We start from the raw sequence: 19,490 nt of genomic DNA on the forward strand, positions 1-19,490 counted from the left end.
CTCGGCTCGGCTCGGCTCGGCCCGGCCCGGCCCGGCCCGGCCCGGCTCGGCTCGGCTCGCTGACCGGCGCCGCAAGTGGGCAGGGCGGGGAGAGTAAAACGAAAGGTTCACGGGTTGAGACAGGGACCGGGGAGGTCACAAACCGATTGCCGTCACCGGCAAAGCAGGCTGAACTTGGGGATAATAATTGAATTTACTACAAGCAAAATCAGAGGAGCATAATGAGAAGTTAAATAAATATTAAATACGCCTTCCCCTCCCGCCCCTCAGCGGCGCAGGGAGAGAGCGAATGGAGGTTACGGTCAGTTCGTCACGCGTCGTTCCTGCCGCTGCCCAGGGAGACAGAGGGATCCTTCCCCTGCTCCTCCGGCACGGCCCTCCCACGGACTTCGCCAGTGTGAACCTTTACCACGGACAGCAGAGCTGTTCCGACATGATCCGCTCTTCCACAGGGTGCACTCCTTCAGGAGCAGCCTGCTCCAGCGTGAGTCCCCCACAGGATCACAAGTCCCACCAGGGAACCTGCTCCAGTGTGGGCTCCTCTTTCCAGGGCACTGCAGGTCCCTGGCAGGAGCCTGCTCCAGCACAGGCTTCCCACGGAGTCAAAGCCTTCTTTCAGGCATCCACCTGCTCCAGCATGGGGCTCCTCCGTGGGTTACAAGTGGATCTCTGCATCCCCATGGACCTCCATGGGCTGCAGGAGGATAACCTGCCTCACCATAGTCTTCATCATGACTGCAGGGGAATCTCAGCTCTGGTGCCCAGAGCACCTTCGCCCCCTCCGTCTCCACTGACCTCAGTGTCTGCGAGGCTGTTCCTCTCACATGTTCTCACTCTGCTCTTCTCCAGCCACAATTACATCACCACAATAACTTTTTTTTTCCTTCTTAAATAGGTTATCACAGAGGCATTGCCGCCATTTCTCACGGGCTTGGCCTTGACCGGCGGTGCATCCACCTCGGAGCCAGCTGGCAGTGGCTCTGCCAGACACCGCAGAAGTTTCTGGCAACTCCTCACAGAAGCCACCCCTGTCGTCCCCCTGCTACCAGAACCTGATTGTGCAAGCCCAACACAGCTCTGCAGGCTGGGTGTGAAGCAGCTGGGCTGTCAGACGAGCTGCAAGCCACTGGTTTGAGACAGGAGGGTGGGCTCAGTCCCTCTGGGCCTTAGCCCGTAGCCACAGGACCTCAGGAAGCACTGGAGACCTGGCAGGCTGCAGGGAGGTGGCAGGGATGGAGGGAGGCCTGGACCTGGAGTTCTGGTGAAAGATGGGAAGTGGATGTGCAGTGATGCATTTGACATTGGTGTAAATGTCAAACGTGCAGTGAGAACGTCCCTCCCCGAACTTGGGAGGAGTCAAATGTGAAGATTCACAGGGATTTTTTGACATTTATGTAGTTCTAGAGAAGTGAAGCTGGTTTTTGCCTTTTTTATTTTTTTGAAGGCTGAAGCTCCAGGAAGATTGAAGGATGTGCCTCATCCACTCACATGCCAGCAAGTGCTAAACCTGAAACAGCATTATTAATTGAAAACATGATTTCCTCCTTCACAGAATGCATGCCAGAATTTTCCCTTTAGGGGATAATTTTGTATTGTCCTCATTCGAGGTTAGGAAAAGAACAGGAAAAAATCTTTTCCACCTCTATCGCTAGAGATGGCTGCAATCTGATAACAGGTTATTCTGCTATTTCCTTCCCTCCTGAGACTTGCAGCTGGGAAGTCACAGCTGTTCCAAGCCAAAGTGTGGAAAAGTGCCCTCCTTGTTTTCTCCTGTGCACGTGCTGTCGTTGGCTTCCACACTGCAGATAAGCAACTCCGTTGTAGGATCAGTCTGAGGAGGGGTTTGGATTTCTCCGCAGTAATTCAGGCAGTCCATGGCGTGAATTGTACCCATTTTGTACTGAAATGGGGAAATTCTTCCAAAAATATGCTTAGTAACTTGATCTAATGTCTTTTACTGGAGTATAGAGACAATTCCAGAAAGCAAAGGGAAGTCTTAATGGGCAACAAATCAAGGGGGGTTCTTTAACATTTAGCCACTCATTCCTAGCTGTATTTTTGTTTTTCAAACATGCTAAGAGGATATATTAAATGAAGCAGGGCTTACACAGAATATCATGTTGGTTTTGCTTATATTTGCACTATCTGTACAGTTGGTTCATTGGAGCATGCAAGAGAAGGTGTGTTTTAAATTAAAAACTGCAGGATGGTCATATAGACTCTAAAAATGCTGATCGTGGCTGCACAATGCCTTTCTTTAAAATTAGGGCAGTTAAGATGCAAAAAGTCTTTTTCTTCTAAGTACATGGTTAATCTTCACGTGGAAAGTACAGCTGAAGAGTGAAACACTCCTGCGTCAAGAACTTTAAGATTTCAGCAGACCTCCTCTGACTCCTTTCCCTTGTGTTTTCTAGCAGCTTTATCCATTCGATGCCCCATCCCTCGCTTTCCTTCAGCTCGTCCATCGGGGTTTCTAGGGAATATTGCCGACGCCGGTCCTGGCCCGGCGGCGGGCGGGCGGGGCTCGCCGGGGCTCCGGGCCGCCTCCCGCCCGCCGCTCTCTTTCCTGCTGCCGCTGCCAGGAAGTTGGAGACGGGGTAGTCAGCCTGCGCGCTGCTCCGGCCGGCGCTGGGTACGGCTGGGCCGGCTTTCTCTGCGCGCAGGGCACCCTGCCTCGGGGATGTAGCGGCCCGCGGAGCCATGCGCGGCCCGGCGCTGCCCCGCTCCTCGCTGGGGACGGTAAGGCACGGCGGGGGCTTCGCCGCTCCCGGCGCAGCGGGGCCGAGCGCCGGCGGGACACCGCCTCGCCCGGCGACGCCTCCGGTCCCGGCGATCTGCAGCTCGCCGCGGGTCCGCCGAGCGGTGTCCGCCGTCGAGCCTTCGGGCCCGGGCTCTCTTCCACTCTCCCGGGCGCCGTCGGGCTCCCGATCGCTGCCGCTCTGCGCCCAGCCCGCTTTCTGCTCGCCCTCTCCGGGGTGCTGGGGCTCTCCTCTCGGCAGCCCCATGCCGGGGCGGCCGGCGGCGGGAGAAGGCTCGGGGAATCTGCGGCAGGGCGAGGCGGGCGGTCGTCGTCGCAGGGGAGGCTGGTGCCGGCGCTAGAGCGGCAGGAGCGGCGGTAGCGGGACCGGGAGCGCAGCCGCGCCATCCGCCGGGTGCCCGCGGGGCAGCGGCACCGCCGGGATCGCCGCCTCCCGCCCTCCGCTGGGCACCGAGTTCTCTGGCGCCGTTCCCGGGATTTATCCCTGACTCAGGGAGAAGGCGTCTGGGCTTACAGGAACGGCGGCGGATTCCCCGAAGCCCGCGGCGCGGCCGTTAACGCGCGGGGGGTCCGGGCGGCGGAGCTCGCCGGGACACCGAGCGCCGGGCCGGGATCGGAGCCGCCCGAGCCGGGACACCGAGCGCCCGGCCGAGATCGGAGCCGCTCCGCTCCGGGACACCGAGCGCCGGGCCGGGATCGGGATCGGAGCCGCTCCGCTCCCTCGGCCGCTGTGCGGGGACCGGCGATGAGCCGCCCCCGCTTTGCTGCGCAGCCGGGCGCACACAAATGCCACTCTGCGGGCGTCTGAACAAAGATTAGAGGGCTGTAGCTACGCCCCAAACCACGGGATTTGTATAAGAGCAAGTTCACCTCTTCAGCCGGTAGATCTTCTTTAGGCTGCCCGGGCTTCGTAAGCTGCCTGTTGTGATTTTGCGGGCGAAAAAGTTTTAAAAGATATTGGAGAGTTTTATGAATAGCCTGATTGCCAGATGTGAATGGCTATCGAGTATCAGCAGATGTGTGCTAAAGCTGGGACAGCGGAGTGGTGTCACTCGGCATCATGACATGGCTATAAATTCTGCTGTAGAGGTTACGAGGTCAAACTGTTGTCCTTAAACACTTGAACATCCTGGTAATGCGTGCTTGCCCTTGGCTGCGCTGGCCTTGTAATGTTGGCTTAGTTGTTAATTTGTGGTCAGAAAGTTGCAATGCGGGCAAAGTTACCTTCCAGAAGGGTTTGGATTTGGTCTTGGGGGTTTTTTACCGCTTGAAGTTTGGAAACCCTCGTAGTAGACTTGAAGCTAGCAATGTCAGGACAACACAGCTAAAACTGGAGAGAAGGAATACCTTGACTCTAGTTGTGCATCACTTACCACCTTGGGACCTTGGTAGGACACACAAACTTATGGACTTATGTTGACTTATGGACAGATTGCAAAGCAGATAGCAAACCTGAAAAGTGTATTTCTGGCTTAAGAATAGAGGTGCACATGTTTTAGTGCAAATTGGTACTATATGTCATATTACTCATTCAGCTGGCAAAAAGAGAAAGATCTGTTGGATTCCCCAAAATCATTATATTATCTTCAGTTAAATAAGGCACTGGAGGAAGTGTCCTTCAGTGGGATTTCTTTTTGAAGATGTTTCTCCCTTCCTATTTGCATGTCATTTCAAGTTGTCAATAGCACTCTACTCCCAACAGATAACGTTTATCTTTTCAATTAAATCATATTCTCTTTTTTCCCCCCTCAGAGTTTCAAGTCTCACTCTCACTCTGTTGCATGCCCATCCACTGTCATTTACATTGCATATCATCCTGTTTGCCCTCATAGCCCTTCTTGGTCCCCTAATGCCTCCCTTCTACTCTTCTGATTCTTGTATGTTTCCTGTGATTCTTCAAAATTTCCTGTAGCCTGTTTCCATGTATTCACTCTTTCTGCCTGTCTTAAATTAATTTTCAGGTGCTCTGTGTTTTCCCTATGCACTCCTAACTTTTACAGTGGACAAAATTGCATCTGTCTTCACTGAGGCCAGGGTGTTTTCTGTCTCATTAAAAATATAATTGAAGTTTCATTTATTAAAGAAAATTCTGTTTTATGAAGAAAAAAGACAAAATAGCCATAAGGGTACTTCTGGCACTGATTTATTTTCAAAGTAAGGGGAGAAACTGCCATTTTGAAGTTAGAAGCTACATTATATAAAAATTGGAAACCAGGCCACCAAGTGCATTGTAAGAAAGAGCTGTTGGGCCACCAGCCTGTTTCCAGTAGTGACCAGTCACAGGTGTCTGCCAAGGGATTTGGAGCAGGGCAAGTGTACAGCAATGAAAAATAAGAATACTTTCCTGGCTTCCAGGGGGCTGGGACTGTAGGAATTTCCAAGCTGAAATGGCGTCTTCATATTTTGCATCCCTTTTTTTTTTTTTTTCCTTCTCCCATGGGTGTGGTGATAAATTTTGGAACCAGGACAGGTTTCTGGCAGAGCCAGCAGTCTCTCATGGAGGCCCACACCTCAGCTACATGTTGGCTGAAAAAGTACCTCCCTGTGTTGGTTTTGAACCTCTCTGCTGCTTGTCTTATGTGATGCCTCTTAGTTCTTGTACTGGAGGAGACAGAGAACACTCATCCCAGTTCATCTTCTCTTTGGCATTCGTGGCTTTGAGCCTGCTACAGGATCCTTGGCTCAGGTGTCTCTTTTATGGACTGGTATATTTTATCTTTCCCTTTGTGGCAGTCAGTTTGTACCAATGGTGGTCCTTTTTACTTTTCTTTGTATTATATCTGAGTTAATTTATATTCTTAAGACTGAGGACCAGAACTACAGTCAAATTCAATCCTTTATATATTGTCATAACAACACTCTTGGTTTTGCTCTCGCATCCTTTCCTAATAATTCATAGCATTTGATTGCATTTCTCATTGTTTTCAACAAGCTTAATTGAACTTTAACTGCATATTAATCTAGTTTCAATTTCTATTTTTAGGACTGACTGTTTCTAGCCAAATGAAATGTTTATATTAGGGTCTGTGCTAAGTACACTTACGTGGCAGTTTTTGTTCTCACAAGTAACCAGTACTGTCAGTCTGGATGCCTTTCCCTTTTCATTAAGTAATCAATTTTCTGCATTAGCAGTATTATTTGTGGTAAACCCAGTGTTGTCACTTTGCTCCTTCTTGCCCATTTTCTTTAGTCATCACAAAGAGGCTTTGTTTGTATTTGGGGCAGATGCCTCATGTTCTCTTCAGTAATCCCCGGATAGCTGAGTGCTTCCTTCACTAACACATATCCTTGTGTTGTGCTCTTAGGAACCTGACAGTGGAAAGCACACCTCAAACAATGTCACAACATTTTCCTATTAAACCAAACAGGAATATATCTGTTCCAATGAGTAAGACTCAGCATTTGACAATCGCCTGACTTAGAAGTTCACCTAGTGAGTCACTGGCAAGGGGCACGAGCAGGTCTGTGGCACAGCGTGGGCAGGGGCCCAGGGCTCATGCCCAGCTGAAAATCATTTCAGGATGGAAAAGTAAGGATCCCCTGAGCCTTCCCCTGGCTCCTGCTCCATCAGTGCTTTGATGTGAGGCCGTACAGCAGCACAGTGGAACTCAGCCCTGAGCACGGGCAGGCCAAGTGCTGGGTGTTGAGGGTCAGTGGACGTGGCACTCTGACACAGTGTCCACCACAGTGTCCTTGGAGGGAAAGCTTCCAAAGAAATTTTCTTATGGTTGTTATCACCTTCTGACTTCTCCATTATTTTCTTAATCTTTACTAACATGAAATAAAGCCTTCTAACTTTATATACTTTATGATGTTTAATGATGTGAACTCCACAATCTTTATAGATAATCACAGTTTTCTTTTGATTTTTATGTTAAGATTTCTAAGGCCTTTCTTCATTGTATCAAAGCTATTACTAGTCTCCTGAATTTAGACAAGGCCTGAAATACAGTAGTATTTCATCTGATCTTCATAAAATGAGGATTATTTATAATAGTATTTCTTGTAGCCTTCTTTTGTCCTTTCCAGTTTTTAGAGAGCAATGACGAAAGCTTCCTGTAAATGTTGCTTTCATGCACATTTCTCAATGTGTAAAGCAGAAGTTCTGGTTTCCCTTTCATCTTTGTATAGCAAACTAAAACAAATGCAAACCTCAAAGAGCTTTTGGAAATGGCTGAACCAGACAAAGAACATAAGAGCAAATCCTGTACTCTGATTTCTTTGGTAGCTCATTAGTCTGAGCAAGTACTGTTTTTTGCCCAAGCCTCCAAGCTGACTAATTTTTTATGACTCATTAAAAAGGTTGACAGATGATTTATGATGATGATTAAAGATGATTTATGTGTAGAATACTTGTGCATGGGGTGTGTATCATGCTGGATTCTTAAGCCAAGGTAACTTGCTGTTACAAAATATTTTGAGACACTCTAATAACTCATAATGCCTCTTATTTGCACGTAATTGATAATTAATTAGTTTAAAAATAGAATTTGCAAACTCGAAGCCTTTTTTGAGAGAAGTGGTTGATTGAGTTATTACAATGGAATCTTCGTGCAACTTGGTCCATGAGGATTAAGGATGACAAAATATATTTATATGAATAAAATACTGATTTCATTGATGATGATAATGCTGAGACTAAAAGACTTAATTCACAATTATTTACAACAGAGTACAGATATTTATAACTAGTAGTATGATGTACTGTTTTCTCAAGAAATATTGAAGCAACAGTATTAAAGATAGCAAAATGACCTGTGTGTCACTGTTCCTGCTCCCTCCACCCTTGTGCAAATTGTAGTGGTGGCAGTAATTTGAGAATATTTGAGTGTGAAAATTGTGGAAAGGCTCCTAACTCCTGTCTCAGCTGTCAAAGCATTGCATAGAAGAACTTTTGGGCTTGTGCTGTCTTTTTTCATTGTAGGTGAAGTGCTGGGCAGTAAGTGCTGGTGTGAGGGCAGGGAAGGAACTGGGGTTGCCTTATGTGTGAGGAAATGTGCAGCTGTCATCCAGAGGGGGGGTGGAATGTTTTAAGGAAGCAGTGTTCTGCCATATTTTGGTTATTCCTGCAGCAGTTTCAGAAGTAAACCCCAGAGTTTCTGCTGACTCTGTTTTCCCTGGTAGTCCCTGCTGACTGAAAAGGCGGAGTAGGTGTGAATCAGTGGTGTGCATCACACGTGGTTTGAATTACCACTTGGCTTAGGTAATACACATTATCTCTGTGAAATTGCTTAGTGGGTGCTGGTTTTTTTGATCCTGGCAAGTGGAGTGTGTTGTACACCTAACAATGGATATTCAGCTTGTTTCACTTGCAGAAGACTTCTAAACTTTGCCTGGCAAACTCTTATCAATGACTTGAGGCTTCAGAGCTAAATCTGGCTGGTGACTGATCACCAGCAGAGTTTCTCAGGGCTCAATTCTAGGGTCAGTTCTGTTCAATGTATTTATTCTAGATAAATTGGGGCATTGAGCAATGATTATTGGAATGAAATTGAGCAAGTCCAGATGCTGGATCCTGAATGTGGGGACAGGGTTACTTCTGGGCACAAATACAACCTGTGACAGGAGTGTCTGCAGAGCGCCCTGCAGGGAGGGCCCTGGGGGTGCTGGGGGCAGCAGCAGCTCAGTGAGGGTCAGCAGGGCACAGCCCAGAGGGCAGGAACCGTGTCCTGGGGCATCAAACACAGAGCACAGCCGGGCAGAGGGGGATCATCCATCACCCTCCGTGCTCAGCGCTGCTGCGGCCTCACCCGCAGGGCTGGGAGCAGTTGGGAGCCTCACAAATTAAGGATTTTGGCACATTTCCTTGAATGTGTCCAGAGGAGGGGAACTGCAAAAGAATTTTTAAAAATCAGGCTCTCATTTCCATCAGACAGATTTGTTGGTACAAATCAACTGTGTCCCATGGTAGCTTAAGCCAGGTGCTTCAAAAGAGGGATCCCCAACAAAGAAATTCCTGGGCAATATCACCCTTATGATCTAAACTCCCTATCCCTCAAGCAACAGTCTGGATCAAAAAGCATTATTATATGGGGTCTTCTTGCTCTTCATTGGGTCACTCTTTCACTACCAAGTGGTTGCTGTGTGGTCATGTTCATATCCTCTTAGATTGGTTTTGCTGAGGATTTTGATCAGTTCTGTAGTCCATCAGTTCTGTAATATGGTTGTTACAGTTCATATACCATGAGTTATGTGCCTTCCAACTGAAACAGAACAGACTGTTCTAATTTCATGTATTACCTGAATTTGATGAAGCTGTTCATTGGTATAAATCAGTGTATTGCTGAATGGCTTGGGGAGCTGCTTAAGATGGAGGTGTTTTGGTGTTTTTTTTCCATCATGTGAATGATTTTGCTGGATGGCCGAGTCATTGGGATGTGAGTCACTCCTGGCCTGTGACATTCTGTTCTTCAAATTGTGTTCAGTACCATCTTAACTCTGCTTTGATGACACTTACAGACATGCTTTCACTTAATCTGAAAAATTAAAACCACTTCTGTTTTCTTTTGTCTTTGAAGGTGTATCTGACCAATTTTCTCTGTATTTTTAGCTTAATCTTTCATGCTTTTATCTTCTTTCTATTGATGACTTGTGTGACTTATGGAGTGACTGTTTATGTTTTCGTATCAAGGGATTAATCACTAGCTAGAGAATCAGAATGTTTTTATTGTTACTGTGTGTCAGACCATCTGTGTGAAGGATCTTCTATTTGTTTTCCTGCAAGCAATAAATCTTGTAATGTCAGCTGCTGAAACAATTTTTAGTTCTGCTGAGGAGTTGTTGGAGTGCTTACAATTATTCTGTGGTCAACTAATGAAGTCTGAAATGATATCTATTTAAATATGTGGTTCTCTTTTTTCCGGTTCACCATTTTAGCATCTGGTCTATTGAATGTGTCAGAACTCTCCAAAAAACAATGTTTTAGCTCTGTCAAAGTTGCAAACTCCATCGTTCTTGAGGTTTTAAGTTGCTTTTGGGTGTGTACCTTTCTCCCCCAAGGCTTTAATTCTGAAAGAGAAACATAACAGTGCAGGGCTGTCATAACCATTTCATTCTATGTATCTTTTGGTAAGCTTGCTACCACAAAATTGGTATCATGCCTGTGGTTTACCCTTATTGGTTTACTTTGCTTTTGCTCTAAGTCTCTCAGCTGAAAAAGCAAAAAAAGGAAAAAAAAAGAATTCTGAAGATGTGCTTGTAATGCTGGACATCTTCAAAACAAAACAGTTTCAAAAAAACAAGCTGGGAAAACATTACAATTGCAGGGAAGGTAGTATAGTAAAACTTTGTGTGAGATTATATTGGCAGGGCGGTGTTTATTTGCAAAAGTTATTAGTTGATTTTCATCATCCACTTGATCTCATGTACAGAGTTCATTGGTACATCTGTACCATACTCAGAAGCATCAACACATGGATGTCCAGTGTGGCCAGGATCACTTGTGTGCAAAGAGGATGACCAGGGATGCAAGTTATCAAGGCTTCATCATGCTGCTGGACTTCTTCATGGTACCATAAAGTATTTTTTCAACAAATCTTTCATATTCTTCAGGAGTCATTGGTTGGTATGGGATAGGTCCTTGCTATAGAAACTTGCTGACTTCAGGTTTCATATATTTTGGACCAGGTTTTGACCTGGTTTTGTTTTGTTGGGATTTTTTAAACCTTTTTGTTGTTGTATGGGTTTTTTTAATCTGAATGTTTGAAATGCATGCCTGAGGTCTGTTTTTCTATTGGGCCAAGAAGCAAAGGGGTTGTGTCTGCGATACACTGCAATCTCATTACCATCCTTCTGGTAGAGGATCTTTTGCTGATGAGTCATTTATGCTGTCCTCTTACCAGAGGGGAGGCCTTTTGGCCATTACATAAACAGTATATTTCTCAATTTCAGTGCTGGGAACAGTGTCCTGCAAACAATGTCCAGGGAACAGCATCCTTCATTATTGGTGCAGCTGTGCTTGTAACCCCTGGTTCATGTGTGTGTGGGTGTACAGTCATCCTCTCTTACAGTCATGTGGCAGTCATGCCAATCCTAACATTTCTGTTAAGATTGGCATGATAACAGTAACTTTCAAGTGGAAAAATAGAAATCAAATCTTAACAGAGTTAAAAAAAGAAGAAGCTGCTCATTTTTGTGTTGAATTGTACGGGCTGATTGTTAACAGCTGCAGTTTAAGAGGAAGAATGTACATTTAACACAGGGAGAAATCAAAAACCTAATTTTCCCATGTAACTAGGTCTGGCTTGCTCAGGAGGCGTTTTGTAAGATTTCCTGTACTTAGCAGGCAGTGCGATCCTCTTTTGCCATCTTATTCCAAACTTCCCATCTTGTGTATTTATTCAGTGGAACTGCAAGTACTGGATGCATTCTTCTCTGTGGAACTGTTTCTACATGGACAGCTTTACTGCCTTCCTTAATAAAAACATTTCTTTGCTCTTGTGTAACTTCTATGCAAGCTGCAGCATTTTCAAGGCATTCCATGTATAAAATGCACATCATGAAAAATATTTGTTTTATATACAACCAGTTTACCATAGAGGCCATTGAACGGTATATTAATATCACAGATGGCAGGCATTGGTTTGTTGGGGTTTATTTTTGTAGATCATCTCCCCACATATATTTGCCAGTGGAGGGTCCCATTACCAGAATTAACCAAGTAAGCTGAACTCATGATATGATGTAATTTTAAGTGCTGAAATCAGAGGTGCAGTGTGCAGGAGGATATAATGTTTTCTCACCTTGTTTCTCTCTTCTCCCTCCCTCCCTCCCTCCCTCCCTCCCTCTCTCTCTATTTACAGGTTATTCTAATATTTGTCTGTGTGCTGACAAAGGAATCTGTAGAAATTACTCCAGTGGCATATAGAGTGCAAGTCCGTCGGGTGGCTTTGGATGGAAGAGACCCCTCTAACCCCTTGAGGAGAGAAAAGAAACAGATGCACTGTCAACTGGGACAATACCTACACCCCAGAAAGACCCACTGCTGCATGAGGTGTCATGCAGGTACACTAAATAAATGCAGTAGTAGTGACTTTCACCTGGGAGGCATTTCCCGGTCCTGCACTCTCAAACTGTCTCTTTCCTACAGCAAATCAGCTCTCCCTTCGCTTGGTACCTATCCCTACCCAGATAAATTCTTATTTCTTTTATTTATTCTTATTCCTTTTCTCCTCTTATGGGCTGTCAGTGTCATTCACACTGGTGAGGGGAAGCATACTTGGTCCTTATGGCATCAACTCCAGGGTTTCTTTGAGGAGCCAGTGACTCCTGTCCTCCCTAAGACAATGCATTTGCCTTCCTCTCAGGGCTCTGCTAAGTGATTTTCTTGCAGGTACCTACAAGGCAAAAGACTGTGAAGGGCCTGACCAAGCAACTGTCTGTCTCCCATGTGCCAATGGCACATTCACAGCTGTTGATAACACCATGTCTAAGTGCTTCCAGTGCAAACGCTGCCGTACAGGTGAGGCACTGCCAGATCTGCAGGATCTGAGGAAAATGGGGGTGGATGAGGGCTGGAGGGGATGGCAAGGTGGGCAAGGGAGCTTGGAAAAGTAAGCAGTTGAATGGGTAAGACAGTGTATGGGGATGGATTTGGGACAGCAGGGATAAGGTTTACCAAACTAGAACTGTCTGAGCTACAGTTTGCAGGCCTTTCTGGCCTTTTTCTGTGAAAATTAGGGGATAACAATACCTATGATCATGACAGTGCTCTCAGTTGAAGGTGGAGGCTGGAGTAATAATTTCTCCTTTCTTTCCTCAGCACTGCAGCAGATAGTAGAGACACCCTGCAACCCAAAGCAAGATACTGTCTGTGGCTGTCAGAAGAATCAGTATCAGGTTGATTCTGAGTCGGAATACTTCCAGTGCAGGAACTGCAGCTTGTGTGCCAATGGGATTATTACCAGCTGTGAGTATGGCATGGATATGGCTCCAGTGCAGATGTACTGTAGTAGGGTAGAATTTCTGATATGCTGCAGTGCCTTGCACTGGAAGGATGGTGGTTTTGGAACAACTCTGGGGTTTGTCTGCCCTCTTTCCCCAGAAAGACTCCTATTTTTTGCCTGCTCTGGCATCAATCCCTGTTTCCTATCATAGCTGCTTTCTTTTGTCCTTGAACTGTTTCTTGGTTTTGGCTGTTGTGAGGAGCTACTTTCTACTTAATTTTGGTGCCTCTGCCTTGTCTGTCCTGAAGCAAGATCTTTATGTTCTAGAAGCAAGATCTTTATGTTCTTTATGTTTTTGCCTTCCTTGTTTGTTTTTCTCCTGATGCTCACTGCATTTTCCCTACCAACTGCTAGAAGCACTTTGAGTATGATGGACGAAAATACCTCTGGCCCTGGTGCCCAGCTGAACTGCTTGTCTGAACTGAACTAATTGCTGAGCAACCACAGTGTTCTAAAGTAAAGAGCTGCTAGTAATGCTGAACTATACCCAGTGGAACTGGGCATTACCTTGGGATGATGCCAGTGTCTGGGAGAAGTACTTGTGTTAGCTGTCCCAAAGTCAGGAATCAGAGATCTTAACAAACACTGCTGTCTGTAGTCTAATTCTTTCCATGTCCCTTAAATGTCTTCTTTTGATGTGAGGATTGAGAAAGCATGAGTCACTATTGGATGCAAAGTGAACTGACTTTATTTCCTTGATTAGCTCTTTTATAAGGTTGCACCAGTGGATCTGACTGTGCAGCCAAACAAGACATCACACATCCGTGCCCATTCACACCCCGACTGGTCTTCCAAATCTGCACGTACATACATTCCTTAGGGGCTGTCTCCAGTCCAAGGACACACACTCCCCTCTCAACATCTTATTCAGCTGCTCATGATCTGTATCAAAGATACAATTATAATTAATTTAGTCATTGTTCTTTAATTGTCTAGCAGGCCCATGCTTCCAGTGCAGCTGCTGCCACATCCTACCTTGTGTTAAAGCTATCCTGTCTTCTTTGCACACTGTGCTGCTCCTGATCCCTTTCCCATCTCTTACCCTGCCCAGTGTGAGGCTTGCTGTTTCACTGGTGAATGTGTTCCCTCTAGTGTTCAATGATCTTGTCACACTTTCCATGCTTAAGCTTCTCCTCAAGGGTCGTGATTGCACACTGTCCTTGAGCAGCTTCCTTCCCTCTTGGCTGATGTAGAACTGTTTCAGTCCCCTCCCTCACTCATAACAGGATGCATACTCCTTGTTCTAGTACGTTTCCCCCTTCTCTCGTGCAATTTGATGTCCTTCCATCACTGCTCTTGCCTGCTCCTCCTCACACCTGTTTTATTCAGGCTCTCTCCTGTGCCTTGCTTAGAAGTGAGAGTTCTTTCATTTCTTACCCCTTCCACTCACGGCATCAGAAGAATGCTTATGCGTCCCATGACTTGTAATGATTTCTCCCTGCCCTGAACTGACTTCCTCACCAGTCCCAGCTGCTCAGGGACCACTTCTCCCTCATCTTGGCCTGACTAATGTGGTTTCCCCTTCCTGTCATGCTTGAACTTGGGTGACTTTTACTGCTTTTTGCGCATTACACTAATTCCAGCTGCTCTCTAATTATAGTCCCTTTCCAAGCCTCTACAGGGGTGCCCACCTTCAGGACAGAGGCACTCTTATTTTTATTACTTTTATCCTCCCTCAACTCTGTTTTTATATATAGATCAATTCCTTTATCTCTTCTTCAGTAGCAGTTTTCAGTAGCAGGCTTAAAAAAAGGATCTTTCATCCATTTTGAAGCTGATTTTTCCCCCTTTGTTTTCTTCTTTGTCCATATTATGGCAACAGTTTCTGATTTTTTTTTTTCCTCTACAGGTTCAAAGAACAAAGATGCAATTTGCAGGTGTAAGCCTCAATTCTTCCTGTCACGTAGTAATATTTGCAAGCCTTGCAACAGGTGAGCTTTTTTACTCTGCATGCCCCACCACTGAGTAGGAGGGACAGCAGGAGCTTCATGGGGGGAGGAAATTCTTCTCATGACACTTTCTATCTAGGCATAACTTTACAATATTCTAATTGCCTTTCTGAGGCAAGTAGGTATTCACCCCCAGTCTCCTCCATGTGGGCATTAGCCCACTAAGAGCCCAAAGTCACTAGTCACACTGCATTGCTCTGCTTTGCAGGCTCATCTTGACTTGTCTGTTAATTAGGGAGGTTGGAAATGGCCAGAGTTTCATTGCACATGTGCTCACCTCTCTGATTTGCCCCTTCAGCTGCACTGGAGAAGACTGCTTGCTGTGTCCCAGCCCAGTCACTACCTCACCGACTTCATCTGGGCTGAGTGAGTGCTCAGGGGACTGAAGGGCACTGGAATCTTTTCATTGTGGGGTGTTGTTTTCTTAATGCCTTTTGTAAAGGGTTCTATTTTCCACTTTGTCAAACCTTTATCCTTTTTCTCCCTACCATTTGCAAATCTCCACTTGCTGTTCTTCCTCTAGCACTTACCTCCTCTTTTCTTACTCACTCATGCATTTGCTCTCTTCCTTTTGTCCAGATGGAAACCTTGTACTTGGCACCCTTGTTGCAATATTTGGAGTTATCTTCGTCCTCTGCATTGCATGTAAAGTAGGGAAGCTGGTCCAGAAACGTAAGACAGGGCCTTTCTGCTCCTGTGGTGAGTACAGTGGCATGTGCAGTGATATTGGCTGGGATAGACACTGATTTCTGTGTGCTTTTGTGTGTGAGGGACAAAGTGGGATCCCCTGACTCTGCTCTGCTGCAAGGCCAGAGTAGCACAAGAATTAAATAGCCGAGGCTCTTATTGCAGTTCTGCATCCAGGCCTGTAGCTATGACTGGATGTACACTTGAGCTTATTTCTGGGATGTTTATTTTGCTATAAAACATTTTTGAGGGCAGGATTGTGAGTAGCTGCTTTCCAGTTTTTTCTGGGACAAGAGGAAGTGAAAATAATTTCTACTTTCTTTTTTTTTTTCTTTCTTTGAAGTTTCTTTGCCACCGACAACCAAGGAGCCAGTATCAGAGGTGAGCAAGATGATGAGTATATATATACAGCTTCCCTTCCACTTTTAAATATGTTAGCCTGGGATCTGGAGTAATATTTTTCCCCATGGGCTGTTTTCAGGCGTTGTATTTTCAAGTGAGCTGAGTAATAGGGCTGTCTAACTCAGAAGTCTTTTCCTGTAGAAGGTGGAGCCAGTAACACTTTACTTCCCCTCTTCTAGAGGATGCTTTTCAAACTCCTGGCTTTTTTTTTTTTTCCTGGATGCATTTTGTTCAGGTAGTTGATCCTTAATCCCCTTTTCTCTTTATGTACCCCAAGCTTGGAAGATTTAATTAATTTTATTTCACTTCAGATCTTGACTCCACAAGCCTCTCAGTGCTGCTTCACAGTATTCTCTGAGGTCCAAGGTAACATAAGAGTGCCCAGGCAGCAGCTGAGGTGGAGTTTCCACAGCCTTACAGAGGAGGCTGATGGGAAAGATGGCATGTGGAGCTTCTAGAATGGTGGTGATTTTGGGTACCAGCCTTACTTGATTTTGTAAAGAAATACTTTTTCCTGGACTACTGTTTTATGGTGCCAAAAGAAAGTTAAACTCTTTGGGTTCTGCTGGAAAGAAATGTTTGGTGTCCTCTGCTGAAACAAGGCATGTAGGAAGGATTAAAATCTCAACACCCACTCCTCATCTATCTTGGATAAATTTTAGTATATAAAGTTAGCGGCTGCTTCCAGGAGACAGGTGTATTGTGCTGCCGTGGGTAATTCTGGACTATGTGATGTGTCTTTCAGGTCGAGGAAAAAAATGAAATTTCCACCCTTCGTCCTGAGTCCCAGAAGGAAAAAGAATTGCCATTAAATACAATGCAGAGTTCACCAGACTGTGTCAGATCTGCCAGGAAGACACAGCTTCCAGACAGTAAGTGAAACTCCTCCATCCTTCTCTCCTTCCCCAGTCAAATGGGAACGTAATTATGCAGATGCAGCTAGGAGTATGCTGGAGAGACCTTACCCAGTGTATGTGACCTGGATGTGTACCCATGAACAGCACAGTAGAAAGGCAGAAGCATGCCCAGAGCCTGTGAGTCTGTATATGTCAAATATACCAAATATCTGTGCAAGGCCTTTCTGTTGTCCCTTTTCCCTACCAGCAAAATGGATTGCCATATATATTGACATGCTGTCAATATGGGCAGTGACCCAGAATAATTTTAATAATTTGCTCATTTTCAAGAATGTATGGCAGAAAGGCCCTAAGAAAATGTGCTTGACTCTGCTCATAGCCTTATACAAGAGCATATGGAAACATTGCCATTATACTTTGAGAGACAAGAGCAAGTCTGGAGTCGGTGTGATTACTCTGGAGAAGTGGAGAAGGCTTGAATAAGAGGGGGCAATGCAAGATGCCAGGGCAACCTCCAGCCCTGGGTTATCCCCATTGTCCTTGAGGTGGAAGAATCCTGCTTCTCAGGGTTTCCCTGTGTGTCCACAGCCCCTGCTGTTCTGTACACGGTGGTGGACCACGTGCCGCCGTCGCGGTGGAAGGAGTTTGTGCGGCGCCTGGGGCTCAGCGACTGCGACCTGGAGCGGATTGAGCTGGAGCACCGGCGCCTGCGGGACGCCCAGTACGAAATGCTCCGCCTCTGGAGGCTGCAGATGGGCCGTGCTGCCACCGTGGAGCACATCAGCCGTGTTCTCAACCACATGGAGCTCAGTGGCTGCAGTGAGGCTGTTCAAGAAGCTTTGCTCAACCAGAACTCTCCTCAGCCTTGCAGCCTCCGCAACCATCTTTAATCTATTTCTGCTTAGGCTGCCTTTGACCTTTAAGAGGGGATCATAGCTCTCTTTCTTTCCTCATATCTCCCCATCTTTGTAACACTTATCAGCTGGTTTTGTTGGAGACAGCAGCAGGTTATGCTGGAGGAAGGCTGAGGTTTGCTTCTTAACCACCACATAGTTCAACCTTTAAGCCATGGCATACCTCTGCAACACCTCCTCTCCCAAGGAGGGGAAGCACCTCATCAAGGAAGTGGTGTGTGGAGTCTGAGCAAGATGCAAATAGGAGCTCTGAGTGACTTGATCATGGATCAGCTTCTATGGACAAGTTGTTGCTGAAGCAGGTGCTCCACACATCGTGTGGTGGGTAAATTTGTAGGGTGCTTTGGTTAAGCTGAGTACTCACTCACTTCTTGCAGATCTATTTTTCTGCGAGATCAACCGGTTGAAGTGGCTCATATTGCAGCCTTTTGATTGCTAAATCTGACTCAGAGGAAGTGGTAGGAGGATGTGCCTATTTCTGGGAGCAGGAGAGGATTGCCCCCTCTCGGTGTCAACCAGTAGCAACTAGTTGGTATTGCTGTAGCAAAAGTCTCCTGGAGATTCAGAACTGGTTCTGTCTCTGTGAGAAACAGGAGGACATCATCCTTTCCACACCATGTCCCTCAGGTTCCAGAGGAGTGAGAATTCCAAGCCATTGAGTCAGATGAGAGGGTTGGTGCTTTTTTCCTCAAGTTTTTTTTTTCTGTATCTAGAAATCATGTAAGTTAGCATTAACAAAACACCTGCCTGTGTGTTTGTCCAGGTGCAGGGTGGCAAGGAGCGTGTGCGCCTGCCTGGGTGAGGTGGCACCTCTGCATGGGCACAGGTAGCATGAGCACCTCTGCAAGTCTGTGCCTGCACACAGGCTGGTAGGCTTGTGTCTACCTGCTCACCTACATTGGATGATTCCGTGAATCTAACTGCACATGGGACTGTGTACGTGTCTGTATAGATGTTCTAGCAACTGTTGAATAACTGCACACTACTTCCTGGACTGTGATTGCTGCTTGGCTGTGGGAGCCATCCAGTACCATCTCCAGGCTCTCCCCATCGCTTCTCACCAGAATTACCCTGGGAGAACCAGATATGGAAAAAAAATCAACTAGCCTGCACCAGGTGCAGGTTGTCCACATGTTTGTAACATGGGTTTTTCAGTCTCTAATCCCTTGATCAGAGAGGAACTTTCTATTGTAAATACACTAAATGTTCTGAATTAAAGTGAATATTTTTACCTCTGTTCTGGTTTTGCTCATATCAGCTTCTTTTCTGTTGACTGTGGCTGGGGGGAGACGAAGAGGAATAACTTACAGAGGCATCAAGAGTAGATGGTTTGGTGGTCTTGTACATTTAAAAAAAAACAAACTCAGGTTTTATGTACTTTGGTATGTAAAACTTAGCAGACCTCACATCACAAGAAACTAGCTGAGGGCAGGATTTAAATGGACTCCAGTTTCAGGTCTTCTCAGATATTCCAGAATATGAATGCCAGCACATTTAGAGTGACTTTTTAAGCAATATACAATGAATCATTTGGATTTGTATCTGGCTTTTTAAACTGGAAAAGATCTTTAAATAAAAGAATAATAATAGGTTATACTTTAATGTTCATCTTACATGTTTTTGTCTCAGGAACCAGAGCACCATGTTAAATAAGGAAGGACTATTCTACTTGAAAGTTTCCTCCTTGAAACATGGAAGTTCCCGACCGTCAGTGACAAAGCCAGGAACTGACATCAGTCTTAATTCCCAGTTTGAGGCTTTGTTTTGCTATGCCTACATTCTATTTTAATTGAGGATGATATTGTTGCTTTTTTTATTTTAATCAGAGGCAGTACAAAGCTCACTGTTGTGACAGTGGTCACACGGGTTCTTGGATGAGGCAAGAGACGAGAATGTTGACTTTGTGTTCAGAAGGCTTGATTTATTATTTTATGATATATATATATAATACATTATAACTATACTAAAAAGAATAGAAG

The 19,490-nt window shown here is 45.7% G+C and overlaps 1 protein-coding gene across 1 annotated transcript; it reads left to right on the forward strand.

Annotated features, from left to right (window-relative positions):
• The first annotated feature begins 2,631 nt into the window (after positions 1–2,631).
• TNFRSF1A (TNF receptor superfamily member 1A) lies at positions 2,632–18,749 on the forward strand. Its single transcript, XM_058045625.1, has 10 exons — positions 2,632–2,739; positions 11,560–11,761; positions 12,090–12,218; positions 12,519–12,665; positions 14,552–14,633; positions 14,950–15,017; positions 15,231–15,350; positions 15,682–15,719; positions 16,486–16,612; positions 17,186–18,749. The coding sequence occupies exons 1-10, from the start codon at positions 2,701–2,703 to the stop codon at positions 17,485–17,487; spliced, it is 1,254 nt and encodes a 417-aa protein (XP_057901608.1). The 5' UTR covers positions 2,632–2,700; the 3' UTR covers positions 17,488–18,749.
• Positions 18,750–19,490: the final 741 nt, after the last annotated feature.

This window comes from Melospiza georgiana, chromosome 2, assembly GCF_028018845.1.
Source record: "Melospiza georgiana isolate bMelGeo1 chromosome 2, bMelGeo1.pri, whole genome shotgun sequence".
Classification (NCBI taxonomy): Eukaryota; Metazoa; Chordata; class Aves; order Passeriformes; family Passerellidae; genus Melospiza; species Melospiza georgiana.

Coding starts and splice junctions, on each gene's coding strand:
- TNFRSF1A (XM_058045625.1), top strand. CDS start 2,701: ATGCGCGGCCCGGCGCTGCCCCGCTCCTCGCTGGGGACG. Junction 2,740..11,559: donor CCCGCTCCTCGCTGGGGACG/GTAAGGCACGGC, acceptor CTCTATTTACAG/GTTATTCTAATATTTGTCTG. Junction 12,219..12,518: donor GTGCAAACGCTGCCGTACAG/GTGAGGCACTGC, acceptor TTCTTTCCTCAG/CACTGCAGCAGATAGTAGAG.